Consider the following 27,948-nt stretch of genomic DNA (forward strand, 5'->3'; position numbering starts at 1 on the left):
TATTTTTGATTACGAATAACCATTATTGACAATGGAAATTGTTTATGGTTATGAATAACCATTATCACTGACGAAAAGTATTTTTTTATTATCAATAATCATCATTAATGACAGAAGTTTCATTTTGGTTATGAATAAACAATATTGATGGCAGGATTTTTTTTTTTGTTACAGGTAATCAATTTTGATAGTTAGAATTTTGTTTCGATTACTTTCGATTATAATTTTTTTGATTATTGAATTTTCGATTATCAAATTTTTTTTATTAATATTATTCATAATTAATATAAAAAAATAATTGACATCAACAATTCCAGTAATTAGTAATAGTAAAAAAAATTTCAATCATTTATAATGGTTATTCATAATCAACATCACTTGAAGAAAGATAATTAATTTTTATGTCGTAACTTTTAAAATTTAGGTTATAACTAAATTAACTATGGTCTTTGGTAAATTCGAAGCGTTTTTTCTACACTTTCTGAATATCTATCTAACATGAACTTTCGTATTTCCCGGTATGTTGCCTAGAATATATATTTACCAACTACTTATTATTAAAAATAACTATTTACAATGCTAGTAACTAAATAAATATCCATATTCAGATGTCGTGTCGGGAATTGGTGACACTGACTATTACACTCTGAACGGTGTCGCCACGGAGCGGACAATTCTTTCGGTTTCCCATAAGTCGTAAACATGGCTCTGGTAAGTCTCATCTTGTAGAAAATAATAAATATAAAGAGAAAATATATTAGCTTGTGATAAAACTATAATTACAAGTTGAAAGTTTCAATTATGCTTTCACGTGGTATAATAATGAATGCTGATTTTTTAAAAAGATGGTCTAGATAAAAATAGATAGAAAATGTTTGGCCGCGAAGATATTTTGACGGCTTTGTCACATGTTGTTTCAGAACTAGAATGATTTTATGTTACAAATGAATTATTTTTTTATTTAATTTATCTCTTTCAGACCGTAACAAAGAAAGCCAAAGGCTCAAGTAGCAAAAAACAAGCCCTTCGAGGTAAGGGCCAAAAAAAGAAAGTATCCCTAAAGTTTACGATCGACTGTACGCATCCTGTGGAGGATAATATTATGGATGTAGCCAATTTTGTAAGTTATTGTAACAATGATTTATATGCTCTATCTATAATCTCTACAAGTCATATCATTATTTTGTCAACAAACATTTTGATTGTGTACAATTCAAAGATTTTGAATATATCGAATGCAACAGTTCTAACCTTTCATAATTTTACAGAATCATCTATTATGATATTATGTTTTAATAATGACGTATATGCTGTTGTTATCTTAATATTATGATTATAATATACATACTATTTATTCCATTTGTATATTGTGTAGTTGTACATTCACATATACAGTATTTTTTCTTCAGTATCTAACTTTTAATCTGCAATTCAAAATTTTTGATCTGTGTGTTTGACAAAGAAATTTTCAATCCCTTACAAATTCTTAATTTACAGGAGAAATACCTTCAAGAAAGAATAAAAGTCAGCGGGAAAACAAACAATTTTGGAAACAATGTTACCATTGAACGTAACAAAATGAAACTTTCTGTTAATAGTGATATTGATTTTTCTAAACGGTACGTATTATATAAAAATAATATAATCTATAATATATAAGTAGTTACATTGATTGGAACAATTTTTTTATTCATACAGATATCTCAAATACTTGACAAAGAAATATTTGAAGAAGAACAAATTGCGTGACTGGTTACGTGTAGTGTCACAAGATAAAGAGACCTACGAGTTGAGATATTTCCAGATTAATAGTCAGGAAGACGACGACGAGGAGGACGCAGAGTAAAATTTTATTTTACAAACCATTGCAGAAAATTCTGTACATATTTCTAAAAATAAAATCATAAAAAAATTCTAAGAGTTTTAAATAAATTAAAATATACGTATATATTAATCATTAATCAACTTAGATATTTAGGAAGGTTCATGAAATTAGCGTAAATAAAATCGGATAAGTTTTATTTTTAAATCTGTAAATAATAAAGTATCGAAAACATTATATATACATTATACCATATATATGCATGTATTTTATTGCAACATCTTTGAGGAAATAAGGAAAAGATAAATACTTTAAACTGCATACGTATGTAAGTAGAAAGTGATACTTATGAAAACCGTATACGTGTCACGTGATACTTGGCGACAAATGGAAACTCTCCATTCCTGTTTATAACGAACAGGAGCGACTTAATATAAGGTAATATAGTGCCCGAATATTAACACGATCAAAGATACACAACGAAGTATATTAAACATTTATATATGTGTTTGTGTGTATATATATGTATACATATATATATATATATATATATATTTATATTTATATATAAAACAAAATGTAAAAAAATTTGCAACACAGATCAGAAAAAATCATCTTTAACAGTCATTTTGATAAATTTATAATACTACTTTACATGTAAACAAAAAATCCCAAAGAATATTTTTAAGGTAGAGGCGAAGTTGATATCTATGTTCGACCCTGATTTATCAGCTTATTCATCTACGATCTTCCTATCATCGATTCGTATTCGGTAACACGTAAAACGTGACTCTGCCAATTAGAAAAATATCATTCAGAGAAGTGATCCTACGTTAAAACCCATTGTAAGATCGTTTTTTCGCATTAAATTGTCGAGTATTATTAACGCAGTAAAGAATTGTGCATTAAGACGAAGCTTAAGTGACATACGGCGATTGTTGTGACAGAAGCGTTGAGAAAGTTGTTCGTTTCGTCGTCTTTCTCTTTCTCTTTTTCCATTTCTCTCTCTCTCTCTCTCTCTCTCTCTCCCCCCTTCTCTAATAGTTTTCTTTTTTCAGTCAATTGAAAGGTCTAAAAAAAAAAAAAAAAAAAAAAAAAATTGATATTTCGCGCATTGACGTGTAAAAAGGAAGTATTAGACGGAAAAGTATATACATACATATATACATACATACGTACATACTATCCATAGACGAAGGTAGGAGGAAGAACGACAGAGGAGAAAGAAGGAAGAAGAAAGTCGCTGTGTCAGAGAGTTTGTGTCTCGTGCCATTAGCACGAGAGAAACGATGAAGTTTGAATACAAGGAGGGGCATCCTTTCGAGAAGAGAAAGGCTGAGGGTGAAAAGATACGACGAAAGTATCCGGACAGGGTGCCTGTAAGTACATATATATATATATATATATATATATATCTAAATCAATTCGTCGGACAAAAATTACGTTTCACTGCCAATTTAAAGGAAAATAGACAGACAGACAGACAGACAGACAGACAGATAGATAGATAGATAGATAGGGAGAGAGAGAGAAAGAGAGAGCTTGTTGAACGTATGTAAAGATAAACGAGTTTACACAATAACTCTGGCTTTGTTTTTTTCCTATTTTACTTCATTGTTCTCTATCTTTCTTTTTCTATTCCCGTTTACCTTTTTCTCTGTCTTTTTCTCTCTCTCTCTCTCTCTCTTTCTCTCTCTCTCTCTCTCTCTCTTTCTCTTTCTCTTTCTCTTTCTCTCTTTGTTCTCAAACGTTTCAAAATTGACGACGTAAAGTACCTTTTATCTTTTTCTACGATTTCTCGTTTTTTTCCAAGGTCGTTCTATTGCGTCGTAAAAATATATTTTTTTCTTTTTAACCCAAAGAATTCATTTTTCTTTTTCTTTTTCTTTTTCTTTTTTTTCCTCCCCTTTCTTTTATTCTTTTGATTTTTCCTTTCACTTCCTTGTCAATCAATATCTGGACAGTAAAATTAAGAATCGTTTATCGTCCAAACGTACTACGTACGATTATTCAAGTTCTATCGATCCTATGTTACGCTTAATGCTACGAACTTCTTGTTGATTCGTGATAGAAAAAGATTAAGATTTTTTTTTTTTTTTTTTTTTTTTTTTTTTTGTTTTTGTTTAATTGATCAACAAAAATTCTTTTCTTTCTTTCTTTTTTTTTTTTCTGTTTTCTTCGTTTAATTCTCTTTTTATTTCTTTTTTTATTTTATTGCAAATGTGTGAAGAAATCCTTAAAAGTTTCTTATCTAACGGCCATTAATTATATTTCTCAATATATAATTATTAAATTATTCCGAATTCGGGCAACTTGCCAAGAATAGAAATGAATTAGAACATAGAGAAAAATAATGATACCTTGAGTTTTGTTGACTAATAGTTTACATAGTAAATATGATGACAGGTGATCGTTGAAAAGGCACCTAAAGCCAAAATTAGTGATTTGGATAAACAAAAATATCTTGTACCATCTGACCTGACTGTTGGACAATTTTACTTTCTAATCCGCAAGAGGATTCACCTTCGCCCAGAGGATGCTTTATTCTTCTTTGTTAACAATATCATTCCTCCTACAAGCGCAACCATGGGATCTCTATATGCGGTAAAAAATAATAATAGTTTAAATAACATTGAAATAGATACTTAGGGATTTAATTAATTTCTTATTGAAATAATGATATATACAATAAGTATGGTAACTTTAATGAAATAAATTTAATAGCAGTTTTAAAATTGTTTATTAGGAACATCACGAGGAGGACTTCTTCCTATACATAGCTTACAGCGATGAAAATGTGTATGGCCACTAAATAATTGAGATGTTGGTAAATGCCAAAAAAAATTAAAAAGGAAAAAAAAAAAAAAAGAAGTCGACAGCAAAAAATCTATCATCTACGATGTAGTCTTCATAGACGCTTTTGAAAGTGTAACCAATTTGACAGCCCTCAGTAATCTGATGATGTTTAAAATTTTAGCGCTGCACTCTGATCTTGCTTCTTTGAAAAATTTGATGTGGTTCTCTAATGAAAATGACAGTGCTTTATTTTTTAATTTCAATATTTACTATTGACATCAATTGCAAAATTATAAAAATAAAATAACAAAAAATATATCAGCGCTAATTATTTTATCGCTCATATTATGTCGTGCGATATTTTAAAAATTAGGAAGTAATTATGGAAAAGAAATATTATTTGTATCGTGTTATTGATTCTTTTTATAATTATTGGTGTTTTTAGTGCACTTTAACAATCATATAAAAATTGAATTTAACAAGATAGAAATGATCTTGTATAATGTATTTTAAAAATCTTCTCAAAACAAAATATTTAAACTTGCTATGTGATATAATTTTCTTGTATTTAGGCTAGTATTATTATATTTACATGATTTGATGTTATTTCAGTTAATAATGAAAAAAAAGAAATTGCTATCTATGTGGTAAGGTGGAAAATTTTATGTAACGGCTGGATGTGGGCCAATAAAAAAAGATTAAAAAAGATTGATTTGAAAACTCAATAGGTTTTATGACCATGCTCTTTGAATGAATTTATTTCATTTCCTGTTTCCATTCTACCTCAAACATGCAACTGTACTTAGGGAGATCTCATTAATATTTAACGTGTTTGTCCATACCTTTTGAATTTTTAACTTGTTTTTCCTGAAGGCATTTTACTTTGTTATTCCTTTAGAAGTGAAAAGTAGTCTTTCTTCTTGTGCTTTGAAATAAATCTTTTTAAAATATGGAAGAAGATAATTATGAACGCAATATTACTAACAGTACTATTTATGAATATACAAGTTCAATTTACAATCTTACTCAAGAAGATTGTAATTGGATAGTTACCAGTTCTTTTATCATTTTCACTATGCAAACAGGTAAATCATTATTGTATTTTAAAGTTATAGTATAAAGCTAATATAAAATAGAAGCATCTATAATTATAAAAAATAAATTGGTGTAGGTTTTGGTATGTTAGAATCAGGATGTGTTTCTTTAAAAAATGAAGTCAATATAATGATGAAAAATGTGGTAGATATAGTTCTTGGTGGACTAACTTATTGGATATTTGGATTTGGCATGAGTTTTGGTATAAATAAACCCACTAATTTTTTTATTGGTAGTGGAGGTTTTTTAATTGATCCACCTGTAGGCAGTGAACTTATGGGTCCCATTTGTGCTGCATTTTTATTTCAATTAAGCTTTGCTACAACATCTACAACTATTGTTAGCGGTGCAATGGCTGAACGGTATTTCTACACTATAATTTAATACAAATTATGATACAAATGTAATTATGTACTTATTTACAGATGTAATTTTAAAGCTTATTGCCTTTTCTCTTTTTTAAATACAATTGTATATTGTATACCAGCTGGGTGGGTATGGGGTGATCATGGATTTTTAAAATCTTTGGGTGTGGTTGATATAGCTGGATCAGGGCCAGTACATCTCGTTGGTGGAATTTCAGGTAAAGTATATTATATAATAGAAAAAATATAGAAGATTATTAATAAATGTTATAATATTATATAAATATAGCTCTTGCATGTGCTATAATGCTTGGACCAAGACTAGGCAGATATGACTCTGGAATAGATCCTTTACCTTTGGGCTGTCCTGTAAATGCTATAATGGGGTTGTTCGTACTATGGTAATAATAAGCATTAATCTATATCTATAATTTTCAAATGATTTTGTATAAAACATAATACTTGTCATAACAGGTGGGGATGGCTAGCATTTAACAGTGGCAGTACATATGGTGTAAGTGGTCAACGTTGGCAATATGCTGCGAGAGCAGCTGTTTCTACAATGATGGGAAGTATAGGTGGTGGTTTAGTTGGCCTTGGATTTAGTTTGACTAATCCAAATGGAATTGATATTTTGAGTCAAATAAATGGAATTCTTGGTGCATTGGTTGCCATTACAGGTTGATGAAAAAAAACAAATATATCAATATAGGAATATTGAATTTAAAATAATAAATTCTTAATTTTTGTGTTTTATTAATAGGTGGATGTTTTTTGTATTGTGCTTGGGAATCAATAATAATAGGGATGATAGGTGGATTTATTACTTGTTTTTCAATGCCGATATTAGATAAAATACACATTGATGATCCTGTTGGAGCATCTGCTACACATGGTATATTTATGTTAATGACAAAAATTGCACTATAAAATTACACCATAGCACTATACTTTATCTATTTTATATTATTATGATATTTATATTAGGAGCAAGTGGAATATGGGGCGTTATAGCTATTGGTTTGTTCGCTGATAATCCATATCCTCTAGACACTACCAGTGGTAGAAGTGGTTTATTCAAGGGTTTGCACAGCATATATATTTGTTATGAAATTTTTATAAATATTAAAAAAACAGAGAGAGAAATAAGTTAAATAAATTAATAAATTTTTATTTAGGTGGAGGTTGGTATCTGTTAGGTGTACAGTGTTTATCAGTATTATGTTTGATTAGTTGGAGTTTTATTTCTTCCATAATATTACTGTGGGTAAGATGTAAAAAATTGAACGATTTAAATTCAGTTAGCTATTTTTATTCAGATTAGATTTAGATAAAATGTATATTTTAGTTAATTGATAAAATCTTACCAATAAGAATGAAAGAGGATGAAGAATTACTTGGTGCTGATTTAGTAGAACATAGAATACGACACGTACAGGTTTGCTTCTATGAGACAAATAATTAACACATAATATTTAAAATTATTAATATTTTATATTACATGTACATATTTTTAGATTGGAGTGAGCAGAGCAATGTCTGCTTTTGATTCTTCTACATTAGTTGATACTTTAAGTAAAGTGCATCCTGTTGGAATAAATCCAGGTAAATAAAAAATACAAAATGAAAACAAGTATATGTAATTGATCATATATATATTTCATATTTATTTCTCTTATATATATTATTATTTACAATAGGTCATAATTTATACATTTCAAAAAACAAACGTAAAAGGTATAGAAATTTGATAAATATTAATAATTTACGTACTAAAAAAAAATCTTTGAATTCACCGATACATGCAGTAACAAATTCTGCAACATCTATAAAAAATATACCACAATTAGCATGGATTGATTAAAAAATAGTTAAAATAAATCTTTCTCGTGTGAATATAAATTTATTAAAAATGTATGAACATTTTTGATGTGTATCTCATATATGCTTCAAGGCAACATACACAACCAGTACACATTCTGTAATAAATATTCAAATTTTTTTTCACATTCTTAACTACAATATAATTATCAATTACACATATTAATAAATGGGAAGAACAAAGTTCGCGTAGTACTTACTCTATACGATTTTGCATAATTATTTTTGTGAAATTTGTAAAAATAATATAATTATAACAATTATTTATACTTCAAATTAAAATATTTTTTTCCTGTTTCAAAATTTGTTGATTTACATATAATTTAACTATCACGTTCGATTATAATGGACGTTTTATGTTGAATTTTGTGGCAGGAATTGACTGGTAAATTACAACAATTATATATTTCATAAGACTTTGATAGAACTCTTATTGTTAGACAAAGAGATAAACATAAAATATATTTACAATTTTTAGATATGATAATATTTGATATGTATTATGAGAAAAAATTGATCTCTAAGAAACAAACAAGTTGAAATATCGTATTAGTTATTTAAAGTCATTCTGAAATATAAAACAAGAATGTACATTGATAAAATATGTTAATACGAATAATACATTAACATATCACACATACCGTCTTAATTTTCTTTGTAAAGAAATGATTTTTACATGATACAAGTTTACTAAAGGAAACAACATGTACGGTACATAAAAATACAATGGAATTACAGATTGAAAAGTCTTAGCATATGTGAAATTGTTTAGAATATCACATTTTCATTATAGACTGCTTAATGCCCATTGGGAGACTTCTGTAGGAAGTCCCGGATAATTTTTGACAGCATCCATTACTTGTTGAGATGTCAAAGAAAATTTATACCTTTGATATTCTTTTTCGATTCTTGTATTTGTATTACTTACAGGTACTATAAACTCTAAATTCTAGAAAATGTATACAGGTCGTATTGCGATGTAATCGTTATAATATTTTATTTAATATAATATCTTACCTTAATATGTTCAAATGCTTTCATAATAACTGGTCTTTGAACAGAGTGAATAAAAGAATTTTGATTTGTAAATTTAACATATCGATTGTAGATACTTTCAAAAGTTAATGGTTCACCATCATATATTTCTGTTTCATGTTTCATTGCTATGATCTGCAAGGGTTGTTTCTTAAAATCATTTATTTTATGTTAATCTATCTAATCTGTAATTCCTATAATATTGCTACTTACTAAACACATTTCTAGTACGGATAAACCTTCAAGCATTAATATTTTATCATCCTGAGAAAATATTTTACTTGCTTCTACAAAATCATTTACTTCTAATTTTTGATGTTTCTCGGATAATGTTGAAACAGCAATTGCTAAAAAATTTCTGAAACTTCTCTCACTAATATCAATCTGATACATTCTTTTTAACAAGTTTATCATTGTAACATTACTAGTTAAACTTTTAATATATTCATTCCACATTGAACCAAAATGTGGATCTATTGTACAGTCATCATATTGTTGCTCTATTCTATTTACGTTTTCATCATCCGGTAAACTAAGAAGATGTTGAAAAAGTTCTAAACGATCATCAAAAGCAGATGCTGGTTGTTCAGGGGATGACGTGTCACCAGAAAAAAGAAATATTTGCCTATGTGAAAATCTTGATTTAACTCTTTTTTCTAGAAGTTCTATAACATCCAATCTACATGTTATACCCAATACACAGATAGGAGCCTACAAAATTATTTATAAATATTTTTAAAGATTCTTTTTTACGATGAATGTCTGTGTAAAATTTTTATTTATACTCACTTGTGCAGACTGAGCAACATCAAAAAGATTATATAATAAAGTCTGATTATGATGCGCACAGAATAAGTCAAACTCGTCTAGTATGAAAATGACTGGCTTAGTGTGTTTTTTGTCTCCAGACTTTAAGCATTCTAATAGGAAACTTAAATTTTCTGCAAATGTGCCAAAGACTTTATCACTTACTACATTTTCTAATTGCATTTGACGCGTAGCATCTTTTAATGCTATACGATCATCGGTATGTACTAAACCATGCAGATTTACTATTAGTGCATTGTCTTTAAAAAACTTCAAAGTGGACAATTCTACTAAGACACTGTTGATGAGCTAAAAAATGCATAGATATCCATAAAAAACTATAGGATTCACTATCACCCACATAAATATATGAGGAATATACATATGAAAATACATACTGTAGTTTTTCCACTGCCTCTCGGACCGATTAGTAATGCAGAATTACTTTCACCCATTTCAACTGTTCTTTTCAATAAATCCAACACGTGTAAACGTTCTTTAATGTGATGTCTAAATTTTGTTTCAGGGCACATTATTTTGCGTTTTAAATATTTTCTTGTTAATAATATCATGTTATCTTGGAAATCAATTGCCATACTTTTCTTCTTACTCATGACTTTAAAGAATCTACAAATATTAAATAGAGGTTTAAGTATATTTAATTATACAGTGTTTATAACTGTCATTATAAAGTATATATAGATAAACATAACATAACCTAGTAAGAGTACCGCATACATAGAAAAATTGCAAGAGATATATTTAATTATGAATAAGTTAACCCCCCATTTATGATTAACACTATCACTATATATAGAATATTGGAAATACATACCCTAAGTTCTTTTGAAAATATTAACTAAATAAAATAAGTGGCGTCCGGGTTAGAAAGACGTATGACCAAAGTTGTTTACAAAACAAATATGGAAGACGTGCAGCAAGAGGCAGACAAAAAGAATTGTACTTTTTTATTTAAAAAAAGGAAAATACGAAGTAAAGTATCAAGAAAGCGTAAAGGACTTGACGACAATGGTAAGTGTATATAAAAGACTAAACATTAGTTTCAGATCGCTTTAAGAATTTTTTAATTTTATTACGTAAATTCAATTAACTGCTTTATAGGTTATGTGCGTTCTATCGTTCTAATTTCAAATTTTTATCTTATAGAAAGTAGCGAAGATGAAACTACGGTTGTTAAAAAAGAAAAAAAGTACGATGACCGTAATCCTATGAGACAAAGTGTAAGTAAACACCAAAAAGATAAATCTCTATAGTTAATCTCTATCCGATGTAACGACGTACTAACATTACACCAGTAAAATTTTTAAAAAATAATTCTTCTATTAAGCTCTTGTTCTAATAAGAAGTAGGAAATTGTATAATCATAGTGATTTACAGACAAACACAAAGCGATATCATCACAAATCTGTCAATGACGACAGTAGCGAAGATGATAGTGTGACTGTTTCTTATAAAAGCAACAGGACACCTATGCCAGCAGGGCCAAGCGATCAGGGAGCAACTGCCGTTTTGGAAACAGAAACTGAAAAGGACAAGGATGCTCAAGCTTTATTTGAGAAGGCTCAGAAGATTAATGAAGTAATTTTTAAATTCTATTGAATTAAAGAACCTATTATAATTATCAACATATTGTAAATAGATTGATGTAATATTTTTTAGGAGCTTGAAGGAAAAGAAGATGATAAAATTTACAGAGGTCTTAATAATTATGCACAGTATTATAAAAAAAGAGATACTGCAGCAGGAAATGCATCCAGCGGTATGGTTCGTAAAGGACCAATCCGCGCTCCAGCTAATCTCAGGGCAACTGTTAGATGGGACTATCAACCAGATATCTGCAAAGATTATAAAGAAACTGGATTTTGTGGTTTTGGAGGTTAGCAAGAACTGCTATTAATTTAAATTATAATCCGATTAACCACTATGTATAAAATTGTATTATTATTTACAGACAGTTGTAAATTTCTTCACGATCGTTCCGATTATAAACTTGGATGGCAATTAGAAAGAGAGGCAGCTACTGGAGAATATAACAACAGTGGAGACGAAGATGACAAGAAATATGAAATAGATAGCGATGAAGAATCTTTGCCATTTAAATGTTTCATTTGTAGAAACAGTTTCACTGATCCAATTGTTACAAAGTATGTATACTAAAATTTCATGATCAAATTAATAATTATATATCTCAAATTATTAATGAGATAACTAAATAATTATATGTTTTACAGATGTAAACACTATTTCTGTGAAAAGTGTGCTTTAGAACATTACAAGAAGACTACAAGGTGTTACATTTGCAATGTACAGACTAATGGTGTTTTTAATCCAGCTAAAGAGTTAATTGCTCGAACTAAATTAGAGGAAAAGGAAAAAATTGTAGAGGAGGATAGTATGTCTGATGATTAATGGGAATATATATATATATATATATATATATATATATATATATATATATATATACATACGTACATACATACATACATACATACGTACATGTATGCTTTTAATAAGGATTTTTATGCGTAGTTATATCGCCTATCCTCATAAACAAAGTTTAATAGCTATAAATTAATAGTTATAAAAGAAATATACGTCTCTCTGACATAAAGTTTCAAATAATGAATTAGCATTCCATGGTAAGAAACTTTTATCCAAATAAAAACTTCAGAAAAAAGTTTTATTACTCAAAGGGGATGCTTTTTATTTATCGTTGATGCATATTAAAACGTGCATAAATATTGTTATTTTAACGTGTTATTTTAACGATTATTTAAATGAATAGATATTCACAAAAATCAATCGAATTGAAAAAATAATTTTCTACGAAATATGCATATCGTATTCTGGCAGAAGGGCAATAGCGACTTTCGGGTAAGTCGAAATTAAACCTTTAGCGCAGAGCCAAAGACGATGATTCATCCGTATTCTATGAATTCAAGATACTACTTGGCTCTCAACTAAAAACGAACAATGCGGTGAAAACGCCTAGGATTATTTTGAATGATTTTGGAAAGTGGAAAAAGAAATCGATTTGTTAATTGATCAAGTATAAATTGGAATAAAATTGTTTTTGTTAATTTGAAATGAAAATTGTCGATATAATTAGAATTATTTCGATGAACTTTCGATCTTTTCGTAAATTGTTGCTTGAACATTGAACGGTGAGCCGTAGAGAGGGGAAAGCGTTGAGTTGACTGGTGGGGATAACGGGAGGGCGCCAGAGTTCTCTCTCTTTCTCACTCACTCACTCACTCACTCTCTGTCTCTTTCTTACACATTCACTCTCCGTCTCTTTCTTACACATTCACTCTTTCCCCCTTGGACGGGCAGGAAGGTGATCTCGTCGTTCTCGTAGGCGTAGCGTCAAATCGATACGCACGTAGTTTGTTGTTTCCTTCGTAGCGCGAAAATGTCAGCGAGTCGATCGCTTTTTACGGAGAAACGAAGAATAAGCCAAAGTATGCTGACATCGTTGTATCATCGTGTTACGATATAAAAACTTGGAAGTTTTGCTCGTAGCTGTTAACAAAGGGAGAAAAGGGCTTTTTATCTCTTTCCCTCTCTTTCTCTCTCTCTCTCTCTCTTTCCCCCTCTCTCTCTCTCTCTCTCTCTTTCTCTCTCTCTCTCTCTCTCTCTCTCTCTCTCTGTTTCTCTCTCCCCTTCTCGCATTCGTATATATCATCCGTATATTATCAGCATTCTACCTACCCTTTCATAAATTAATTCCCGAAAGAGACAAGGTGTAAAAAAGAATGAAGTGAAAGAAGGATAGTGTTAAGACAAGTGTTTAAACAAGAAAAGATTGTAGAAAACGACGACGACGACGTACAAAAGAAAAAAAAAAAAAAGAAAAGAAAAGAAAAATTGTTCAAACGAAAGGAAAGAAAAAACCGAGTTTAAAAACGAAAAAGAGAAGAATGCAAGAGAATTCTTAACTCGATTAGTAGAAAAGTTTTTGTCCTTGCACAACAGGGATGCCTTGAGGTAGGACAATGATCGGACGGAGAACGACCTTCGAAATATCAATAAGGGACTTTCTTTCACGTAACAATGTAACGTAATTTTTCGATAGATTAAAATATAATATTCGTGTTACTTATTTCATCGAATTATCGTTTCGTATTCCTTTCCTTTCTTACCTTCTTTCTTTTTTTTTTTCCCCCTTTTTTTTCTGGTCTTCTTTGTTCTTTTATCGTTACAATCGAATTCGACGAAGATATATAAAAGTGCGAGTGTAAATTATTACAAGATACAATGACCGATATCGTAGAATTGTAATTAGAAATAAGGGTGGGTAAAATCATGTTCGGTCCATTAGGTGATTAAAAAGAAGAACATTCACGTTGGAGTTAAGTTTTATTGTCGATCGATAAAAAGGAGTGTGTGTGTGTGAAGGATCAAAGTGTGTTATACGAAGACAGTGGAATTGATCAACGATAGAGTCATACGCGCTTCTGTTTTGTGACAGAAAGAGAGAGAGAGAGAGAGAGAGAGAGAGAGAGGTAGTGTCCAAAAGGAAGAAGACAAAAGAGAGAGAGAGAGAGAGAGAGAAAGAGAACGAGAAAGAGAAGAAAATAGTTACGTGTCGGTGCCGGTTTCCGCGAAGACGACTTTTTATTAACCAGGTAAGAATAACTCAAATCAAAAATTGTCTTAATATATTTTATTTTATTCGATTATTATCATTTTTATATTTTTAAACGCGAAGTCGAATAATATAGAGAAATTTTCATAATACTTTCAATCTTATTTTTACAAATATTTATTCTTATACAAATCTATGAATGTGTATATGTGTGTGTATGTGTGTGTATATATATATATATATATATATTCTTCATTGTATGTCTAATCAGAAAGCAAGAGTTACAAGTGTGCGTTAATAAAGTAAAATAAATGAATGTATCGAGATATATATATATATATATATATATATATATATATATGATGAACGATTATGGATATTAGTACGATAACACATTTATTATCTTTTTTCTTTTCTTTTGTTTTTTTTTTTTTTTTTTTTACTGAAATCAATCGAGTAAAGTAGAAAAACAATTTTTTTTTCTTTTTCTTTTTTCTTTTTTCCTTTTGACAGTTAATGACATTTCAATGACAATTCGATTTGATCAGGTTCACATTAATAATTTATTGTATTGATTATATGTAGATCGTCGAAGAAAACTTAAATTTGTCTCTCTCATAAATGTTATTATTATTTTTAAAGAAAAACAAATAAGAAAGAAAAAGTATAGTCAATATATAACAGTAATAAAATGATCGAGAAACGTTAAGAAAAGTGATCGAGTGTGTCGTGATAAATAGAAAGAACGTATAAAGAACATATACACAAGTGACAACTGTTTAGTATCATTGAGTCAAAGTTTATCGCGTTGTCGTAATTGCACAGGTGGAAGCATGAGTTTTTATTTAAAAAGAAGATTGAGTTAGTGTTATACATGAACGCGCGCGTACGTGTGTATATTCATGCGTGCATGCGTGTATTTCTGGGTGTGTGTGTATGTGTGTGTGAGAGAGAGAGAGAGAGAGAAAGAGAGAGGAGAGAGACGTATAAATTTTAAATAGAACGATCTTTGTAATAAATCGAAATTTGAACGAACATATGTATACATATATGTAATATGCATACATATAATATACAAATCTAACATAAAGAAGAAGAGATGAATGCGCTTCTATATAATGCTTATCGTTGACGAGGAACGAAGACCGGCATATTTGATAGCGTCGCTAGCAAATGAGGGGGAGCTTGGTTTAAAACAAGGAGGTTATCGGATTATTACGCGCAAAGCATCGCATGTAACGTCGCGTCGCGTTTTCCAATGTCATGCGCTATTTTTCATTCTCTTTTTTAATCTTTTTATTTTTTTTTCCTTGCATTCATTTCCCCTCCCCCTTTTTTTTGTTCAAAATCGATCGATCATCAAAGTTCGTAAGAAATTTATTGGAATATCAATTCTCTCTCCAAAATGATTCTATTCGATTCTTATTTCTTATTGTTCTATCTCTTTCTATTTTGACATTGAAGAAGATAAAAGATATCATTGGCCAACGACACTTTTTTATCGCTCTTGTGACTCTTTAAATATTTGCGCCTACAATGATATCTTACAAAATCATACGAAGTTTTAGATATTATTATTGTTAATGATCGATATATGTCAAAGTAATCGAGTTTAGAAAATTTATAGAGGGCGTGCATAGTACAACTATGTATGTTTCATCATCGATTTTTATCGGACTACCGTGATAGAGAGATATGTAAATACGCGTCGATTGTAAAATATATTCTTGAATTTGTAACGGATATAATACTTTTTATGTGTACGTGGGTATGTACGTTCGCATGCGTATTGAAATTGAAGTTAAAAAAGAGAGTAAAGTAGTGAAGTTGCAAAAGGAGATTAAAGTTATAGAAGGTATTGAAGATTAATATTAAGAAGAAGTTAAAGTTAGAGAAGAGAGTGAAGTTAAAGAAGAAATCGAAGTTAAAAAAGGAGTAGGTGAAGTTGAAGTTAAAGAAAAATATTGTAGTTGAAATGAAAGTTGATGTTGACGTTAATGTTGAAATTAAAGAAGAAATTGAGATTGAAGTTTGTTCCCACTTCATTTCAGCATATTATTATCATCATCATTATCTTATCGTCGGTTATCAACGTTACCATCGTTATTTTATATTTGATTATTTTTTTATTTTATTATTTTCCTTAACATTAATTTTATTTTCAATTTTTTTTTTAGCTTTATCCTTTTCGAAAATAAAGATGCTAATTTATGTAATATTATCTTAATAATATTATTTTTATTATATAAAAATATAATTTATTTTTTTAAATAAAATTAAATTAAAATATAAATTATTTTTATATAATCAAAATAATAATATTAGAATAATAATAAAAAGGAAAAAATAAGAGAAAATATTCACTTTATACAAATGATAATACTAATAGCAAAAAGATAATAATAATTGATATTAATACATAAATGTTTTCTTATGTGCATATATAGTTTTGTAAATGTTTTCTTCAATTTTCAACTTTTTTTTTTATGCAATTTTCATGCAATTATATAGAAAGTAAAAAAAAATGTTTAATAGATACAAAAAAAAAAATATATTAATATTATTTATATTAGATAAGATTAAATCATAATAGTAAGATTTTAATTTATATCTAATATCTAATGTCTAAATTAGGTATTCCCAAATTTTTGTTGTTGTGGAACCCGCAGAAAATTTTTCAAAGATCATAAAATCCTCTATAACAGTGTTTCTTAACGTGTAGGCCGTGCTAAAATTTTAACCTTATAACAGGGGAATTTATTTTTATTCGTGTTAAAATAATTCATTTCACAATGGGGTTCTCTTTCTTCACAAAGGCAATTTTATTATATTGAGTCTAAAGTATGAAAAGGGAAGAGAAACATTTTGTTCATGAAAAATATTTTAATAAAATATATTAAAGCAAAAAATTTTCATTTCAAATATAAAAGAATTAATAAAACGAAGTTATATGAAATTATTTTCCTGTATGACATTCTTTGAAACATTGAGGGTTGCACAAAATAACGTTATAATGGAAACACCAGAATATCGATCCTTTCCTCAAATTTTTCAAATAACACCGAATGAATCTTTTGATTACGTTTGCTTTTGAATTGTTGTTGGAAATATAATCGGCAAAATATCTTTCTACTAAGAAGCTTTGAGATAGGTACAAAATGAAATAGAATAGTAAAAAATGAAATAGAACGTAATGCTGAATAAAGATTAATTTTTAAAGCACCATAACGAAAAATGTCAGCATGCCTATTGAAGTTGTATTTCTGATTAAGAGATTAATGAGCCGGGAAATGGTTACAGTTGCTTTACGTCAAAGTGAAAAAAAAAGTGATTAGATAATTTATGAAAGATTTCCACAAAATTTCTGTAGAAATTGTAATAACAGTCGAATTTTAAAAATAATATATAGCGACTCTAGTGTACTAGGTTCTTAAAAATTGTATATTATAAAAATTTGGGTAGTGGATATCATTGCAACCAAATGTATTAAGCTGCACGATAACAAAGTTGCGAAACGTTTCTCTATGATGTAGATGTCTGTCGAATCATGCATACCATTTCCAATGCGAATAATATTAAATTTGACTGTTAAAATAATTTGATCTCCGGAATCCAATAAATTTTTTTTATAAAACTCCAGGTTTCCGTGGAACATGTTTTGAGAATCTTCAAATCCAAACAAAAGTAACCATCTTAAAATGATAATTCTTCTAAAAATAAAATTTTGAAAAAACCTTTTCTAGAATAAATTAATCGTTTTCCTTTATTTTTTTTTTCTTTTTTGTTATCTATTACTTTTTTTCTTTTTTCTGTCCTCTACTCAGTACACTTCTATATATATTTACTCATATGCATATATGTATACATTACTCTTTATCGATCGCAGTATACAAGTATTACTATTGCCAGTAACAAGCAAACAGACGAGATAGTCTTTACGCTTGAAACTTTTCCGACGATGGAAACTTAAATGTATGAGTAACGAACTGGAATTCGACTTCCGTATATAGGGGATTAGATAGCCTCGTACACTATGCGTCGTACCACCTATTTTTGTCATCTCTACTTGATCTCTGCATGCTCTCTCTCCCCTTCTCCTTCTCTCTCTCTCTCCTCTCTCTCTCTCTCTCTCTCTCTCTCTCTCTCTCTCTCTCTCAAATAGTTTGATTCTGCCGATCTTAAAATTCAACGACAATACTATGTCTAGAATCTTTCCACATATTTTAAATTATCTCTTTATTTCTATCCTGTAATATGTAATCGATAATACGTATACATTATTATTTTGCAATGTTCAAAAATATTTTAAAAATAAATTTTTTTAATATCAAATTTGTGAATGTATATATACTCACACACACACACACACATACACACACATACCTATGTATACATATTTGATACTATCTCAATGATATCTATAGTGCATCCATTGATAAATAAGATATGCGAACAAAGTATCCGTTCCTTTTTTTTTCCCCCTTGAATTATCTATTTCTATTGCACTCACTTCGGCCATGTCAAACAACCTTGTACTTCCATTTATACGGACTTGACGAGTTTCTTCGTTACTGAAAAGGCATTCACTGAGGAGAGAGAGACGTGCACGTTTGCCGGGTCATTACTAGCTTTAAGAAAAGAGGGTAAGACTCCTGCGCGACATTCAAAAATAGCTTCGTCGCGTTCTGGTATTCTTCGTTATAAATTAATGTCGTCAATTTACACACACACACATACATATATATATATATTGCATACATTGTTTGACCTGCTAATTATGGATATATTTCTCATGAAGAAATGATAATATTTTTTATGTTATAGCAAATATACTCGTAATGCAAAAAAGTAGGTAATCACGATTTCATATTTAAATAGCTATTAAATGGCATAAAATAGAATAGTTTAGCATGACGAGTATACTCATTGTTATTACTTTTTCAATGTAAAAAAAAGTTAGTTATTATCGACTATATCTCGCGATTATAATACACAGCGATGTATATAATTAGCACCTTGAGCATGCGCCATTTGTTAATTTCTTTTCTCTATTCCTTTTATGCCATAGGTCAATTCAATTATATCGCCCGTGTAACCTTTATTCGTCTCGGAAGAGAGGATCTAAATTGTATATATACATAACATACATCCGATAAAAATATCGATAAAGCGCCCAGCTACGTTTTACGTCAATTTGGTCTTCCCTTTTTTGATTTACACAAATTCTTATTGACCCGAATAAACAAAGAGAGAGAGAGAGAGAGAAAGAGAGAGACGAGTTTTACTTGTTTGACACAAAGAGTATGTCAAGTACGTCAAGTGTTTACAGTGATTTAAAAATTACGATAGAACTTTACCATAGGAGGTGAAATTTGTAAAGCTTTCATATAGCAAATTTTGTCTATAGGTTTTGTCTATAAATTTTTTCCTATTCCAATAATAATTCAGATATTTTATATGTATATTTTTTTAATTTTTTTTTTATGTATATATATAAAATCACCACTTTCGTCATTAATCGATTGGTATTAGAATAATAAATCACCTTTGAAAAATATTACTGTGCGATAAGAATTTAATATGATTAAACAAATAAAGAATATAGATTTTAAAGCTAGACATCGACAGACATCTGTCCCCTTCTCCTCCTCTGTCCTTTCGTCAGCCTGCTTGCCTGCCTGCTTATTTGCTTGCTTGTTCGCTTACTCGGCATTGACGCAAGGTTGACACGTGTCTTTCGTGCACGTAGTTATGTATAACATATATGCCATTACGAGAGAAACGCGTCACGCTTTCGCGTGCGCAAGGAACGTAAATACGCGCGACATTTACGTGCAAGAGATATTATCGAGATAGAGAGAGAGAGAGAGAGAAAAGATTCGCATACGTAAGCTAATGCTAATCGATGTGGAGAAGCACACGATAGGGTTGACTGCCGTATTAAATACGTAACATGCATTAAGTCGTAATATACGTAAGCATGGTATCGATATAGGAAGATATGAGTGACGTAACATCGAATTAATTTAATACTTTCACCAATTTTATCTATTGATTACTTACTGTGATTCCCGTATATTATCATATCAATTTTACGAATTTATATTTTAATGCTATTTTTTTTAGACTCGATTTTTTTTTTTACTCCATTAATTTCACTAACAGACTTTCGTATTATCATAATCGAATAAAAAAAGAATCAAGAGAGAGAGAGAGAGAGAGAGAGAGAAAGGATAGATAATATTGTATCTTCTTTCTTTTTCTTTTTTTTTTTTTTAAATGGGAATGAAGGCAAAATGGTTGGATGATACACTTTTTCAGATGAGTTGTGGCAGTAATGCCCCCATCGGAGGAGGAAAGCCAGTGGCTCGTTGGCAGCGGGGGTGGTGTAACGTCCTCCAGTGGTGGTGCGACGATAACCGGAACTGGAGATCGTTCCTTGAATATTAGGGGTGGCCTTTACACCGAAGAAATGACGACACAAACAGCTAATTCGGCCAATGCCACCGCTAACGCCCCCTCGGCCGATTCCGCCGAGCATGATTTGATCGACTCAACGGCAGATGCTACGCTCCTCGCACAATTTCATGAGGATGCAATAAAGCAGGTAAAAGAAGGATATTTTTTAATTCTTTTGTCTTTTCTATTATATATCTCTTTAGTTTTTCCTCGACTTTTTTGTTTATCTTATTCAAAAATACCAATAGAGCATTGTTGATTGGCTTTCAACCAATAACGAATCAACAAACTCTATCCCTCTTCTTTCATTGGCTTTTTAAGAGCAGGACAAAGAGCTACGAATGAATACGAACAGAAACGAATAAATACGAACAGTGTAGCGGGATGCTGCATGTTTTCTTTTTATTTTTTTTTCTTGTCGGGTGAACGAACTAAAATGAACACAATCAAATCGAAATAATGGATTAACAAAACTGATGTTCAAGACCGAACGGCATCGTCTTTTGCCGATTCGTTTTAGTTTATTCGTAAAAATAATATATAGAATTTTCATTTTATTAGACGTCAAATTTGTGATTACGATATGGACGAAGTTTTAGATGAATCAATCGTTAAAACAAGATATACATCACGAAGGATCGATGGTTATTTACAAGATATCCCAGTAAATATCTTTACGTGAATTACAAGGATATCATATAATTATATATAATTTTGGTAGAATAATTATATATAATAAATACGAAGAGAAATTTGTTGATATTGTGTTTACTTATTCTATCATTATATAATTGATTTAAAATACGTTTACATTGAAAATAATTGCATAGTTCCTTTCAGAAGTGAATGTTTTTTTATTAATATTAAAAGTGAACGTTGCTTAAGTTCTTTCTTTTTTTTTATTTTTATTTTTTTTTTTTTTTTTCTATAATATTATCATTTCATTTTAGGCTGGCGTTGGTTACTTCCAATTATTAGCAACATTGTGTACAGGTCTAAGTTTAGCTGCTGATACTGTTGAATTTTTTGTTGTCCCATATATATTACCAAGTGCTGAAGTTGAACTATGTATTGAAGATAATGAAAAAGGATGGCTTGGTTAGTAAAATTTATATTCCATATTGTTTTATTGTTAATATCAATAATTTAATTAAAATATTTATATATCGTAGCCAATATTACTCTCATGGGTCTTGCACTGGGAGGATTATTTTGGGGAGGTCTTGGAGACAGAATCGGAAGGCATAGATCATTATTATCAGCCATGTCGGTACATGCTTTATTTAGTGGTGTAGCTACATTTATGCCAACATATGGTACTTTTATGACAGCAAGATTCTGTTCAGCAATTGGGTGAGCACAAATATATTTTTGGTATTATATTTTCATTTCATTTTTATAATAGATTTTTTGATATATTTTATTTATACTGAAAAATACATTTAAATCTTATTATAGAGTGGGAGGATCTGTTCCTTTAGCATTTGCATATCTCGCAGAGTGTTGTCCAAGATTGAGCAGAGGTCGATGGACCGGCATACTTGTAGCAACAGGAGCATTAGGTGGCGTGTATGCGGCTCTCTTAGCATGGACAATTGTACCAACAACTGGAGAGATGGTTGTCCTGGAAAACAAGGAACACTTTAGTGCCTGGCATCGTTTTCTATTATTATGTTGTTTACCTGCTTTATGTTCTACTATTGGACTCATCTTTCTACCAGAAAGTCCAAGATATCTTGTTGAGGCAGGAAGAGATGTTGAAGCTATGATGGTTTATCAGGTAGTCATAAAATTGTTATAATATATATTTTTTGGCTTTTTATATATACTTCAGTCCTATATTTTTAATATAGAGAATATATAAAAAGAATAATGCACGAAAAGGGGCTGCAGGTGCACAGTACCAACTCTCTGAATTAGAACTTCCAACTAAACGGCCACGTGGTTTGGCACCTCCATCACCTAGTACTCATACTAGCGTTTTGGCAGATATAATGTACTCAGTTGAAATGGTAAATAAATTTGCATGGTCATTAATTAATCTTAAGTATAAAAGTAAACTACAATGATTTTTATATCTTCAATACAAAATATGATATTTTTTACATCTTTAGTTTTGGAGTTCCTTTCTGGAATTATTTGCAGCACCACATTTACGTGTAACTTTAGTGCTTTTACTTATTTGGTCAACTGCATCATTTGGGTAAGATTTTGTTCTTTTAATCCATATTTTTCTGGACATTTTTAATTAGTATCATTTTTGTTTAAGTTTATATGGTCTTATGGTATGGTGTCCAGAATATCTTAAACTTATAAGAGCTACAGAGTATGAAGCTCATACTGTACAATTTGTTGGGAAAGATTATAATAATGAAATATTTAGTGGTTCTATGGAAAATTGCCAATATAAAGATTCAACATTTTCATATTGCAAGTAAGTCGGTGTTTCAAAATGTATGGTGAATTAGATATTTAAATGTCTTATATTATATATAAAAATTTCTTTATATTTTAGGTTTACAAAAATAGTACTCAGTCATGTTGACTTTGACAATTGTACTTTCCAGTTTGTAGAATTTAGCAGTATAAAATCTAGTAAAACTCATTTTACAGACAGTATTATTGTGCATTCAAAGTATGTTTACTATATAAAAATGTTAGATGGTATATCATAACATTTAAATATTTTAATATGTATATGTGTTTTTCAAAGATTTATAGATACAGATCTGTCATCCCAAGCTTTCACAAGATGTGAATTACGTAACAATACAAAGCTGAGTCTTAGTGGTCCATGTCCAACTCTTGATCTTGATTATAATATTTATATTGAAGAAGCATTACATGGTCATCTAGTTGCGCAATTGGCTTTTATACCTGCAGCTACATTAGCAGGACTTGCACTTACAGTTTTACAACGACCAAAAATGATAGGTTTGTTTTATATTTAATTTACACTATTTTAGAGAATGTGATATACTTTAAAAATATTAATGATTTATTTTTCCTATGTACATAGGGATCTCTTTATTTTTCTCTTCTGTTGCGGCACTCTGCCTAATATTAGTTGGTACAAATAGTTCTGCAGTTTTAGGATTTGAAGGAGGATTTATAGCTGTTTTTACAATTGCCTGGACATCACTTATTTTGGTTACAATTGAGAGCTTTCCTACACATTTAAGGTAATTTTTTTTTCTTTTTTTCATAATTAACTTGATGAAAAGTAAGATTGAAAAGTAATTAAAATGGATGTGAAATTATTTATTTAAATCAATGAAACGAAATACTTGTAGATTTATTGAATGATAATATTCTGATATATAATGAAATATATTATAAAAAGTTATTAATTATTTATACAGATGCACTGGCTTTGGCTTTATTGCAGCCGTCATAAGAATATCGGGTCTCATAGGGACTATAACTTATCAAACATTAATTGGTGCACCTTTAGTTGCACCAGCATTGCTTACTGCTTCGACATTGCTCATAGCTAGTATTACAACTTTGGATTTGCCTCACACTCATTCGGTATTTTTATAAATACCACACAGTTAAATACAACATGAAAGATAGAATGGTAAATAGAAGTAGAATATATAAACAGGAGTTATAAGTGCAACGCATTGGTACTTGTGATTATTAGTATCAACATTTGGTATTAATGTAAAAACAATTTTTAACATGTACTATGATAATATAATAATTATTTTATTGAAATTTAAAGATATAGTAATGAAAACATGGAGAAAATAATTTGAGCATAGTGTGGAACATTGAAAAGCACTTTGTAAAAAATTTGTTTTTACAAAGTCCATTATATGGTAAGAAATAGATATTTCTTTCTTTGTAATCCAGATTTCGTACAAAGTGACATATCTTAAAGCTATAACGAAGTGTGTGTATGTTGTATATGCAAATATTTGAAGAACTAAAGCGCACAGAGAATTAATGGAAATTTTTGAACGGTAGTGAAAAGACTTTCTGTGAAGTAAAGTGTGTGTGTACCGTATGTATGTGCATTGAAGAGATCAATGAAACTTTCTATGTTGGAAAGTGTAAAGAAGAGAGAAGTTTAAATACAGAAAAGTTATAAATCCAAGTGACGTAAGGAAATTATCATAAAGAGTTGGAAGTTAATAACAGTCCTTAAGAAAATACTAAGGTAAAGTTTCAATAGCTCAATGATGTATAAAATTATGCTATTTACAGGCATATATTGACAGGAGTGTTCTATTAAGGGATTCTTTGCGAAATGTGTCAATTCTAATGAATACAATTAATTGAGCATTAAAACATAACACTTCACCGAGTTAGAAGAGAAAAAAAGAGAAATAATGAATCACTAAATACTGAATATTACGATATATTATGAAATATATTTGAATGCAAATAAGATGCATGAGGAATGTTTAATTTCACTAGTCAAACAAACAAAATTGTACAATATTGGAAATTCTGCAGTGTTTTATTCTGCAGCGAAGCATATAAATGAAAAGACAAATTCTAACATTTGCATGAGATTTTTTTCATATTTGTCATATGAAACGTGGATAGATATGATTTTTTTTTTTTTCTTTTTTTTTTCTTTTTTTTTTTTTTTTTGAAAACTGTTATTTCTAGTATGCCAAAAGAGTTGTATGATGGAAGATTATTATTGAACAGAAGTTTACATACAGCAAAGTTCTCCATGAAAAATATAAAGTGTATATCCAGTACTTCCGCTTCATACCGATTACTAGTTCATAGTAGCTATGTAAGCAAAAGATTAGTAAAAAGTAATCAAGAGGCATTATCAATATAATATAAACGCTGCCGCATAAATCTTAAATTTTTAGCTAAAGATTTCAGTCATCAGCATTGTTAGTATAAATTCAAGAGATTATTGCCTCTAGTCAATTTAATCTTTATTAAAAGCAATGATGTGTTAAATAATGAAATGTCTCTAATTGTCCAATATAGATGCACATGTAATAGAATGTTCTTTTTTTTTTCGGAATATATATAAATTATATATCAACAAATACTCTATAATAGAGTCATGATAATTACTTTTATAGTTATTTGTATTTTGCAATCTCTATAATCAATTGGTATGAAATATAACAAAGACATACGAAAAAAAATAAGGTTCCTTGGAAACAGTACACATTATTTCTAGGCTATAAGAATATCAGCCTGTCAAGAACAAAATAATAATACTCTATTAGGTGTGAGGACTTAAAATATTTCATCGAGTATTCGGAGAAATTTATTGAGACAAAGAAAACTAGACATTTACGTCCCATCATGGTTAGTGAATTTTTTCATATCAAATTGTTGTCTTGTAATTTATGCGAGATTATTATACTGGACCTGGTTTTTCAAATGGTATTGTCATGATATGGAAATAAATATTTAATAAGATAAATATTTAAACATTCCATTTTACTCTTGGAATATTATTTTCAAAATCATATTCTTTTAGTCATGAAATTCATTTCTATTTACATATATTACCATTCTGAACCTGGTCGTGAAGCTTGTGCTGTGTATATGAATATAATTAAAACATTTAATATTAGCACAAGTATAGAATATAAAAATAAAATACAGAATTCCTTTTAATTGGCACATGCAGTTTCATACAATTAAATCGATGCTATATCATTGAAATTTATCATTGCCTATAGAATAATATACTTTTATTAACATATCATACTTATGTGCTAGCACTATAGATGAATAGATTTTCAATTAGGCTGCAAATCAGAATACATAGAAATACATATCAGTAATTGCATGGGATAAATTTTGGAATTTATAACGATCTTCAAATTTACTGGTATGATATTTCTTAAATTTACATTTTAGATATTTTTTTTAGTAAGATGGATTAGTTAGTAATACATATATATTCTTTTTTTACACAGTCAGATTATCAACCGGTCGATATGTTGTATCAGTTAATATTTATTAAATATTTTAATTTGTTAAAAAGATTAAATAATTTGTTAATATTAACAGCAAATAAATAAGAGAAAGAGCCATAAATTGTACAAATCATAGCAAATAACATATTATTTACATTGCTATGTGCAATAATAGGTTTATGTTGAAAATATTCATACTCTGTTATTCTAATCATAATAACTCATATAAATGCATTTACGTCGATAATTGTCATATACCTATTTAAAATAGACTGAAAAATCAGGATCAGTTGATAATCACTGTGCGTTGCGAAGAGACTGTACTTTCAAGTTTATAATAGTTAATAAATATAAATTAAGACTTTGCGTACATATCTAAATAATAATAGCAGTGTAAGTAGACCAAAAATGCTGGTTTTAAAAATTTTATCTTGCTTGCATTATCTGTTGAATAATATTTAGAAGCATTTTAAGATATTCATTTATTGCATAAGGATTATCATATTTAATTGCAATACATTAATCGAATGATAGAATTCATAACATTTGTTCTATTGCAACGAGATTAGTAGATTATTGATAAAAAAATTTTCCAATGTTAACGAAAAATTTTGTAAATAACAACGCAATCAAATTTTTAAATTCGATTAATTAAAGATGCATTGTAATAGCAAATGCAAGTATATTCGGCGGATCATCCAATCAGTATTTAATCAAATTAAGAATTTATTTGTTTAATAATTATTAATTATCTATTATGTTAAAAATACGTTATTAATTAATTTTATATGGTTTTAATGAAAATGATAATATGCGTTGTTAATTAACATTTTATACACGTTGCTTCTACGAAAGTGTAAATTTCGATATTGTAATCTTTTGGTCATATTTATAACGAGCTCTCAAATTATACTCATGTATTTCTTTTAACAATTAAACTATCATCGATTAAATTTTCAAATAATTATATTCTTGCGAAAAATGTAGAATTTACATACCTATATAAACGTAAATAGTCAGCTTATATTTCTACAACCAAGTAATTTCTCTCAAATGAAAAAAAAAATGTAGTCAATAAGATTAATCTTTTTGCAGAAATCAGCGTAAATTATTATAAAAAAATTGAATGTAATGGAGTTAAAATGAAATGAAACTGATCGTCTTGTT

The 27,948-nt window shown here is 29.1% G+C and overlaps 6 protein-coding genes across 16 annotated transcripts; 5 read left to right on the top strand and 1 right to left on the bottom strand.

The window, feature by feature from the left end:
- The first annotated feature begins 573 nt into the window (after positions 1-573).
- On the top strand, positions 574-2,988 carry LOC124955744 (60S ribosomal protein L22-like). Its single transcript, XM_047510623.1, has 4 exons — positions 574-711; positions 980-1,120; positions 1,498-1,619; positions 1,699-2,988. Exons 1-4 carry the CDS (start codon positions 703-705, stop codon positions 1,844-1,846), a joined length of 420 nt encoding a protein of 139 aa, XP_047366579.1. The 5' UTR covers positions 574-702; the 3' UTR covers positions 1,847-2,988.
- On the top strand, positions 2,925-4,674 carry LOC124955749 (gamma-aminobutyric acid receptor-associated protein). The gene is made up of 3 exons (XM_047510635.1): positions 2,925-3,201; positions 4,229-4,426; positions 4,569-4,674. The coding sequence occupies exons 1-3, from the start codon at positions 3,112-3,114 to the stop codon at positions 4,632-4,634; spliced, it is 354 nt and encodes a 117-aa protein (XP_047366591.1). The 5' UTR covers positions 2,925-3,111; the 3' UTR covers positions 4,635-4,674.
- Positions 4,675-4,817: 143 nt separating this feature from the next.
- LOC124955757 (putative ammonium transporter 3) lies at positions 4,818-8,139 on the top strand. The gene is made up of 11 exons (XM_047510643.1): positions 4,818-5,703; positions 5,790-6,075; positions 6,139-6,296; positions 6,368-6,479; positions 6,553-6,758; positions 6,842-6,973; positions 7,066-7,161; positions 7,257-7,345; positions 7,427-7,516; positions 7,596-7,683; positions 7,779-8,139. The coding sequence occupies exons 1-11, from the start codon at positions 5,568-5,570 to the stop codon at positions 7,940-7,942; spliced, it is 1,557 nt and encodes a 518-aa protein (XP_047366599.1). The 5' UTR covers positions 4,818-5,567; the 3' UTR covers positions 7,943-8,139.
- On the bottom strand, positions 7,719-18,967 carry LOC124955718 (origin recognition complex subunit 4). Of its 2 annotated transcripts, none has more exons than XM_047510577.1 (6): positions 18,921-18,967; positions 10,200-10,428; positions 9,784-10,110; positions 9,208-9,705; positions 8,977-9,129; positions 7,719-8,908 (listed from the first exon to the last, which is right to left on the bottom strand). In XM_047510577.1, exons 1-6 carry the CDS (start codon positions 18,950-18,952, stop codon positions 8,747-8,749), a joined length of 1,401 nt encoding a protein of 466 aa, XP_047366533.1. In that variant the 5' UTR covers positions 18,953-18,967; the 3' UTR covers positions 7,719-8,746. The 2 variants fall into 2 exon arrangements, with proteins under 2 accessions (XP_047366533.1, XP_047366542.1); XM_047510586.1 differs by lacking the exon at positions 18,921-18,967 and adding an exon at positions 10,637-11,338.
- LOC124955731 (E3 ubiquitin-protein ligase RNF113A) lies at positions 10,672-13,678 on the top strand. Its single transcript, XM_047510596.1, has 6 exons — positions 10,672-10,833; positions 10,969-11,042; positions 11,200-11,400; positions 11,482-11,698; positions 11,774-11,966; positions 12,054-13,678. Exons 1-6 carry the CDS (start codon positions 10,698-10,700, stop codon positions 12,229-12,231), a joined length of 999 nt encoding a protein of 332 aa, XP_047366552.1. The 5' UTR covers positions 10,672-10,697; the 3' UTR covers positions 12,232-13,678.
- On the top strand, positions 12,630-27,943 carry LOC124955686 (synaptic vesicle glycoprotein 2B-like). 10 transcript variants are annotated; one of them, XM_047510497.1, is made up of 13 exons: positions 12,630-14,450; positions 20,732-21,017; positions 21,820-21,967; positions 22,042-22,222; positions 22,328-22,649; positions 22,723-22,881; positions 22,984-23,072; positions 23,139-23,303; positions 23,385-23,504; positions 23,583-23,803; positions 23,889-24,051; positions 24,232-24,449; positions 24,597-27,943. In XM_047510497.1, the coding sequence occupies exons 2-12, from the start codon at positions 20,748-20,750 to the stop codon at positions 24,410-24,412; spliced, it is 2,019 nt and encodes a 672-aa protein (XP_047366453.1). In that variant the 5' UTR covers positions 12,630-14,450; positions 20,732-20,747; the 3' UTR covers positions 24,413-24,449; positions 24,597-27,943. The 10 variants fall into 10 exon arrangements, 9 of the variants coding, with proteins under 9 accessions (XP_047366453.1, XP_047366458.1, XP_047366444.1 ...); XR_007102942.1 differs by having other exon boundaries at positions 13,003-14,450; positions 24,232-24,976; positions 25,082-27,943; XM_047510502.1 differs by having other exon boundaries at positions 13,003-13,283; positions 14,144-14,450; positions 24,232-27,943.
- The last annotated feature ends 5 nt before the right edge of the window (positions 27,944-27,948 follow it).

Source organism: Vespa velutina, chromosome 1, assembly GCF_912470025.1.
Source record: "Vespa velutina chromosome 1, iVesVel2.1, whole genome shotgun sequence".
NCBI classification, from domain to species: Eukaryota; Metazoa; Arthropoda; class Insecta; order Hymenoptera; family Vespidae; genus Vespa; species Vespa velutina.